At 33.7% G+C, this 9,098-nt stretch overlaps 1 protein-coding gene across 1 annotated transcript; it reads right to left on the bottom strand.

The window, feature by feature from the left end:
- Positions 1-255: 255 nt before the first annotated feature.
- Positions 256-7,718, bottom strand: LOC149236498 (disease resistance protein RPV1-like). Its single transcript, XM_089368928.1, has 2 exons — positions 7,186-7,718; positions 256-1,141 (listed from the first exon to the last, which is right to left on the bottom strand). The coding sequence occupies exons 1-2, from the start codon at positions 7,716-7,718 to the stop codon at positions 256-258; spliced, it is 1,419 nt and encodes a 472-aa protein (XP_089225054.1).
- Positions 7,719-9,098: the final 1,380 nt, after the last annotated feature.

Raw genomic sequence — 9,098 nt, forward strand, 5'->3', positions numbered from 1 at the left:
CTTATGAAAAAGGTTGGCAGTTGGGTTCCAGAGCCGAAGCTCACCATCAGGAGGTTCCTTCACCGCCAGATATCTGCCCATGTCTCTGACATGGTCATGCATTCTCAGACGGTTTTCACTGTCCACTTGCACCAAACATCTGTTTTCCAGCTTCCAAAGGCCCAGCGTTCCTTCCCAGCCGGTTCTATTCAATATTCTAATGACTCTATCTCTTTTTTCTCCTCTGAAGAAGCAAGCAATGTCTGAGAATATCTTTTACTCCTCCTCATCAAGACCGTCGTAGCTAATTCTTAGCCTGCCTTGTATATCATCAGGAAGCACGTTGGAGATTTTGCTAAATTGTGCTTCCCAATGATTTAAATCATTTTTTCCACGAAGAAGCGAGGCAAGCACTTTAATAGATAATGGTAATCCAAGGCAGGAATCCAAAAACTTGTTAACCACTATGTCAAATCCCGCAGTAGGATGATGCTGGCCAAATGCATGCGAGCAAAAGAGCTCTTTGGAGTGCCGTCGACTGAGGCCTTTCAGAATGTATATGGATGATTCTGGGATGTCTGAGCTTGTGAGAACATCCTTATTGCGAGATGTCACTAAAATTAAGCTACTGCTTTTAAGGACATCCTTCGCTGGATAAAGTAATGCCTCCAGCTGCTCAATATTATCTACATCATCTAAAATAATGAGACAATCAGAAGATGGGAGAAGCCTTCGGAGCTTTCCTTTACCTTCATTAATGCTGCGTATTTCCTCGTCCTTCTGGGTTAAGTCCTTTAGAAGGTATTTCTGCAAGGTAGTTAAAGGATTGTCTCTGATATCCTCTAAAATGCAAAGTCGCTTGTATTTTGATCTCTGAATATTAAAGAACTCTTTCGCTAGGGTGGTTTTGCCAACCCCTCCAAGGCCCACAATTCCGGTAACTATAACATTCCCAACTTCCTGCTGCAATGGCATTGTGGTTTCAAAATCTTTTAATTTTTCTTGCAAGCCTGTTGGATATTCTGACACATGCAGCCTTCTTTTAACTTTTTCCAGCACTGCTTCCACGACGTCTTCGAGGAGCTGTTCTTCTTTGAATACGAAGGGAAAGTTGCAGAGTTCAAAGAGCGCCTCAAGGCACTGCAAGATACCTGTCTTCCCACTTCAACAATAAAAGAAACCAAACATAAACAGTGATTTAGCAAAGGATAGTCACATTCAACCAAAAGGACCGAGCTAAAAATCTAAAAAAAGAAAATGCAAGCACTGAAAACCAAGGGAGGCATGAACGAAAAGAAGAATTTATGAACAGTTGAATTTACGTCATTAGCCCTAATTAGAAATAAATGAAGCTGCGTATATCCATGGGCCATCTGCAACCCTTGGAAGTTTTAATCACGAACTCTCCCGATTGCCTGTCCCTTCATAAAGGTTTTGTTCCACAGCAGGGCATAGAAGACTAATAACTAATTGAACCCAGAAGCTATGCAATTTTGGCCTTTCAGGTTATCAGTATCCTACCCTACTTTCGCTACCATATCAGTATAACAATGACAATTTTCTGAATTTCATCTGCTTTCGCTCTATTGTACTTCAACTGCTCTAGAATATTTGTTTATATGTTTAGGCCGATAGGCCTTCCGACTTTCGTCATCTTTTTGTTTCTAACGTCTACATCTGTAGTCCACATTCATTGAGCGGGCATTCAGCGGGCAATTGATGTGTTGTAGAATTTGATGTATAGTGGAATTTCCAATCAATTTAGTTGTGCCATTCTCCTGATGCAATGGAAATTTCAATGGCGAGTGGTCATTATTTGTTCGAGTGGCAAATTCTGGAAATTTCTATGGCTAGAGGTGCCATTATCGGTTCGCATGGCAATTTCAGCGAAATTTGCATAGGATTATTATATTGGGACACCTAAACAGTTGGTGTTGTTGGAAAGGAGGTTGGTGTAGTTGCAACTCACTACCTCTACCATGACGTGCCACCCCTGATTTTGGGCCAGCAATCTAATGGCATTTGCTATAATATTGTTAGTCTTTATCAGTTTCAAGAAATGGATTCTGATGCATTCAACAAAAATAGTATCTAACGCTTGGATTTGGATTAGATTATAACGCCAATGCTCAAGCAAGAATGACGAACTCGTGCAACAGTAATGTACACAGGAGTGTTGAATCTAATGTAATGGATTATGGGGTCCTGATTTGGTTACCTTTTATGGGCTGCGAAAGAAGGATATTCTTGATTTTCTGGAAAGAATTTTATGCGAAAAGGAAAAGACCTGTACTGGTGGAATCACTACTTTTATCAGATGGTGGTCATAGGTCCTCGATATGCAGACTTTCTTGTACATATCTCAAAGTGTGAATGGCTCTGCAACCAACTATATAAGAAGAGAGTTGAAATGTTGGTCCCCTTCTCTTGGATTTTCTCTTCTGGTGAATGCGGAAAGCAGGATTTGCTGCAAACCCTCACGGTTTTAGAACTCTTTACCAGGCAACCATGGAACCCTTTTTTTCCACTTTCATTTTTTTTTTCAAAAATTAAAGGTTAAATCTCTTTCACAAATGGTGGAGGATACTGCAATTAACTACAATTCGAAATGAAACTTATTGAAAAACATGTTGATTCTTTGGGTAAATATTTAGCCAAAGAACAACCAGTGCATCACCATTTCAATGCATCTTGATTCTTCAGATATTGTTTGTGATAAGGATGCAAGAACAGAAGATGCGCTAATAAAAGTGTTTTTGAATTGGATCATTTTCCGGGGAGATATGAAATTAGGTTTAAACAGGGGCTATAAAGGGAATTAAATGGCTTCAAGAATTTGTCCATAGCAGGAAAATCTGGTTATTAAGGTGCTTTCCTCATCAAAGCGATTGTCTATCTATCCAAATGGCTTCAATGGTTGTTGTTACTTTTTAGTTCTCCAAGTAGCGGGTGTCCTGTTTTCGTTAAACGTATAATAATATGATTGTTTTTAGTTTCCAAACATGATCTGCTACACGGTGAATATAATAATCTCCTGAAGGGCCTCTTTCTGGCCAACTTTATTCGTGACATTGTAAATGTAATGTCTTGAAATAGATAATTAATTTAAAGAGTGTATATTAACTATTTTTGTTGGTTTTATTATCTAACATATGATATCAACTTCGTATTATTGATTTGGTTTTTCCAACGGCCTGTCTCTGTTATTTTATGCTTGTCTATGTTATTTTATGTTCGATTTCTTTTGGATTTGGTGGACCTTTAGACCATAGTTGACATGGAATGGTAAATTATTATAATAATTAACTGTCACTATATTCATTTAACTGATGATAAGCTTGTCTATATTATTTTATGTTGGATTTCTTCTGGATTTGGTGGTGGACTTTTAGACAATAGTTAACCTGGAATGGTAAATTATGTATTTAGTTCGATTATAATAATTAACAGTCACTAGCCCACGCGGTTTTGGATTGACGGTGAATGGGTGAGCTGTTAAGACACTCCTTGCGATAGGTCACCGGTTCAAATCCCCCGTGGGTACTTAGGTTAGTCTTAAACTAGAAAAAAAAAACAGTCACTATATTCATTTCACTGATGATAAACAAATGAATATCGATTATTTTTATTATATTGTATTTTAAATCTTACACACATAAAATTCAGTTAAAGCTCAGCAATACATTTCATTAAATGCTTATATGTGGTTATTAAACTTTTGAGAAACAGACAATAAACCAATATTCTGGGGCACCTTGGCATTCTGGCTTCCTTGTGCAACTTCGTTTTTAAAATTTTTTTCTTATAAAGGTTAAAAGGATTTGTTGGTATTGGGTATGGGTGCGGGTTTATTGTTTTGAAATTGGGGATTTATTTCGTATATAGAAATGTCAATACCTCTTACGTATATAAATATAATATTTCCTTGATTGAATGTACGCAGAAACTATGTGGCCTTCTTTTTCCTATCAAATATAATTATGTTATGTTGAGGCATTCCACTTCTTAAATGTGTTGGGTCTCTTTGTTTTTATTTTGTAAGTTAGTTTATGTGATGATTATTTTTTTAAATGTCAAACACATTAATTATATACTTTTTAATTCCAAATTTATTAGGTTAAATTCCTTGAAATTTTGCAATTGTCATGATGAACCATCTGAAATTAATTAATTTATTTTTACCAAAATAAAAATAAACTCAGATAAAAACACAGCCACAAGAAACAATAATTTTTCGTGAGAAACACAACTTGGAAAATCCACTCCTTTATTTTGGAATTTTAATGATAGAGTTTTGAGCAATCTGATCTCACATAAGACAATTTATCAATAATTTTTCGTGAGAAACACAACTTGGAAAATCCACTCCTTTATTTTGGAATTTTAATGATAGAGTTTTGAGCAATCTGATCTCACATAAGACAATTTATCAGACTGATAAATAAACTGATCCTCGAGCTATACTGGCTGGACACACCTTGCCAAACCTCGACCTCTGCTGCTATGGTTTTCTTGGAGGCGGGCCAAGACTACTTAAATCTTCTCGGCTACCACGTACTTCCCAACCGACGCTTCCTCTATGCCGATCTAGCCCTTCTGCCCACGGGCACCACCAGACGCTCATGGCCGGATAACCTTCATCATCGTTGTTGGTGATAACTGGTAGTTTGTTGGTGATACAGATTAGTGTACAGTTTTGCTGAAATTTTTTTTTAGATCTTGGCAGTATTTATTTTAGTTTACAATGTCTATAATTATGACATTTCGTAGTAGTTGACACTTTTTTTTATAGGTCTGTTCAATATCAATGTTAAGAGTCCACTACAATGATGTGTCATTTTCACTTTTAAGTACCTTAATTTGTTATGGGAAATTATGGGGCTCCCAATCTATATACAATATGTTTCTTTTTTCTTCTTCCATGGTCAAGTTATGTTTTATAAAGTTTTTAAAAAAATAATTCTATAAAATTTCCGAAAAAATAATAGTTGTTTTTGCATAATGGTAGTCTAATTGTTATGAGTTTTGGATGAACTTTTTATGAAATTTATACAATTTTACAAGTTTTTTTCACATTGAATGTATTTATATAGTTAAAAACATATTTTAAATAATAAAAAAAAAATATAAGTTAAAAAAAATCACTAAATAAAAATTAAAAAGTGGAATAATTAGGTAACATTTAGAAAGTGTTAAATGTATTTTTCTTTCTAAATATGTTTTAATAATTTGTATTGTTTGTATTTACTTAACCTTCAACTCAATAAAATGTGGACTTAATAACTAGAATGTGGATTTAATAACAATTTATAACTAGAATGTGGACGTAATCACTATTTATAATTAGAATGTAGTAGACATAACAATTTATATATTTAATAATAATAATAATGGGGATTTTTTTTATATGTTTAAAAATAATTTCTATGGGGATTTAATTTACCAAGCAGAGGAATAAAATCTTTCAATATGCAAACTTGTTTCTGACTAAGAAAAGGTTTGCACCTTAATAGATTTATTCCTCTCAACTCTTGATAGGTCTGAAGTTAGATGGATCTATGTTTGGTAGATCTGAAGGAGGAATAAAATCTTTCAATATGCAAACTTGTTTCTGACTAAGAAAAGGTTTGCACCTTAATAGATTTATTCCTCTCAACTCTTGATAGGTCTGAAGTTAGATGGATCTATGTTTGGTAGATCTGAAGTTAGACGGATCTATGTTGGTTTTGAGCAACACACATTCTTTTTACACACATATTAAATATTTTTGTTATTAATATTTTTTCTTCCTTGCATATATTTAATTATTTTTATTATTAATATTCTTTTATATACCAAATTCAGATTAATCATGAGTTCCCTTATACCTTGAATTAGAAAGAATTTATTAATGGAATAAGAATTTTCTCACTTTTTCTCTCTCTATATGTTTGATGTTAAAATCTTTTACTCAACATGCATCTTCAAATATTTGATGTATAACCTATATTAAACTTTTCTTTATTATTATTATTATTTTTTTAAATCTTATATATCAATTCCATCTTAAAAATGAAATAAATGACACATTTGAAGAAAATATAAGAAATTTTTAAATTTAGATTACTTTGTTTTATTTATATATACATTAAAATATTGTTATTAACAATATTATTCTTAAGTTTGATTATTAGTGCATGTTTCTTTTGTCAACATATATTCCTCATGAATAATTATTGGTATATATTCAAGAGAGACATAGACAACAAGCTAGACGTTGTTGCCTTATGAAAAAGATGTAAACACCCATGGCAGACCCTCGAAGGGAAAAGCACTAATAAGTTCTTTGGAGAAGAGGTGAGTCCTACCAAATTGTGCAGAGACTTGTGTATGGTTTTAGTAAATTGGGAAAACCTAAAACATGTTTTAGTAAATTGAGAAAATTTATAAGCATTTCTCAATGGTCTCATATTAACAATCACTAAGTATATAAGTTTATAATTCATTTTATCATATCAAAATTTTATATACTAGATTAAAAATATATATTAAAAATAATAATATATATAAAAAATCAATGGACATATTTAATAATATTTTTTTTTGAATTACTACATATAGTAAACATATATATAAATGAGAGGAATTCTACTTTAATGAAAATGCAACAATAGCATGTTAAAATTAGATATCAAATTCAAATCCCCACAAAATTTATTTATTTATTTTTTGTGATGTATGAAAGGATATGTAAAATGTAGAGAACCTAAGGGGCAAGTAGAGAACTGAGGGGCTTGTTTGATATGTATAGACAAACTATAGGACTTTCATCATCTCAATATTTCAATTATTATTTTGATTGTATATTACCAACCTAACACAAACATACTAAACAACTTAAATCTAATACAATAATTATTATTTCAAAACAAAGTACAACTTTTTCAATTTAACAATTTTATCAGCCTCTCCTTACACTTTTTTGGGCAATTGCTAGTATTTATCTTTCTAAGAGAAAAGAGATCTTATTGATCTTATTATGTAAGTGCTTATTACCACCACGTAAACGAAAATCATCTTCACCGCAAAATGGAATACAAACCAATAATAATAAATGGCTATCAGTCAACCTCTTTCACCATGCAGAAATGTCTACACATGGCGTTATCTATTTAATAATTCAACGAATTAAATGCTAAGATGTACATGGAGGGCTGCTGTTCTCACCTGTTATACTTCTCTCCGTCAAAACCTGTTATATCTGCAACTGCAGACAGAGCCGTCTTCCATTTTTCAAGTTCTTCAGAGCGGTATCGTTGTTGACCATCCAGATTTTTTTTCTCTTGAAGTTCGCGTAGGGCTTGAGCGTAGACTCCCTTTCCGCCCTCCACCCATCGTAGCTCTGTAGGCTTGACACCGTCGTAGAAGACCGGGATGATGGTGGACTTAAACTTTGACATACACTCCACCATCAGTACAAGCTCATCAAGGCACCATTTTGAATATGCATAATTCGGAGAAAAAATTGCTATATTCACAGAGGATGTTCTAATGGCGCTTTCAATTTGAGGGGTCAGATTCTCTCCCACGCACAATTCCTGGTCATCTAAAAATACCCTCAAGTCATGTTTGCAAAGGCGATGGTAGAGATGGGTGGCCAAGGTTTTCTTGACATCGGGGCCCCTGTGATTGATGAAAACATCACACACATAGTCGTTGTTGTTGACGCTGTGTGAGGTAGATGTTGAGGAGGAAGCCATGGGATATTATAGAAATGAATAACAAAGAAAGATGTAAAGATTGAAGATGTGTTGCAGAGCTTGGGATTGCGCACTTAACCTTAATATTGTGGTCCTCTTCTCATAGTACCTACCAGGCTAGTAGCTGCGCCTGTATCACTTTCTTTATGTCTCAATATTTCAATGTGTTCAACCAATCTATGAAACACAAAACAGCACTGAGATCTGGTTGATTTCTGAAATTCGCATTTCATTGAAGACACAGTGGGACTTTATATATCAAAATAATGCCCTTCTCTGTTAATAATAAATTGTTTTTAATGCCCTGACAATTTCTTCTCAAATGCATTTTCAGCCGATACTGATGTATTGTAATTAAACAATACAGCATAACACATTGATTAGACACAAAAACATTTAGTAAAAGAAGCATTTAGCGAAAGTTCCGGACAATTTTTTTGGTCAATGCATTTTTAAATAGTTGTAACACGGTTGTTAGATGTTTTGGAGTGTGTTTTTTATTTTTATTTTTATAATTTAATAGAAATTTTGGAATCACAAATTTAATTTATGATTTTTTTCCAAAAACTCTGACCATTTTAGTAATCCAATAATTTTTTCCTATTAAAATTAATAATATATTTTAAATAACAAAACAATACCATCTCACAGAATTATATTAATTTAAATTAAATATTAGCAACAACCTTATATATTTAATAATCTACCCACCAACCCGAGAACGATGTTTTTGTTATAAAACACAAAGTATTTAGCGTTTAGTCAATGTTCTTGGCATTTACTATCAATCCATTTACGCGCATCTCTCACCACTTGGGAGACATTTTCTATTCCTATTCATATGAAATACAGTTGGCGATGGGCACACCGATTTTTGTTGTTATGTATGAGATACATCAATGCTCACCAATTGCCATCTCGCGTGGGAATATAGTAATTAATTTGATGTATTGGACATTAGTTAGTTTTTATGGGAATATAGCAATCAGTTTGATGCATTTGAAATTAGTTAGTTTTTACGAGACATTAGTATGAGTTAATTAGTTTGAGCCTCTATAAAGAGAAGGTCTATCTCTTTAATGTCTTTGTTAAGAACGGTTATAGTAGGCACCTCAGTCAAAAAGCTTTCTTTAAAGCCAGCAATAATTCATTGGTCAAGAAAACCCTAAAGATGATCAAGTCAGTCTCAAGGGTTCATCTCCCTTTCATCCAAGGGACTACTCATAAGATTGCTAGGATTCTTAGGAAGCATAATGTTCCCTCTACTTTTAGACCCCTTAACACTATCTGTAGCTCCCTCTGGTCACTAAAAGACCCGATCAACCCCAAGGACATGAAAGGTGTCTATGTTATTCCCTGTTCTTGTGGGACCCCCTCCAT

Source organism: Pinus tabuliformis, chromosome 8 (assembly GCF_031772625.1).
Source record: "Pinus tabuliformis cultivar Carrire ecotype Pingquan chromosome 8, CPIR1, whole genome shotgun sequence".
Taxonomy (NCBI): domain Eukaryota; kingdom Viridiplantae; phylum Streptophyta; class Pinopsida; order Pinales; family Pinaceae; genus Pinus; species Pinus tabuliformis.

Excerpts from the sequence above, each read along its gene's own strand:
- LOC149236498 (XM_089368928.1), bottom strand. The coding sequence starts at position 7,718 with ATGGCTTCCTCCTCAACATCTACCTCACACAGCGTCAACAACAACGAC. Across the intron at positions 1,142-7,185 it reads GACGGAGAGAAGTATAACAG|TGGGAAGACAGGTATCTTGC; the intron begins GTGAGAACAGCA and ends TTATTGTTGAAG.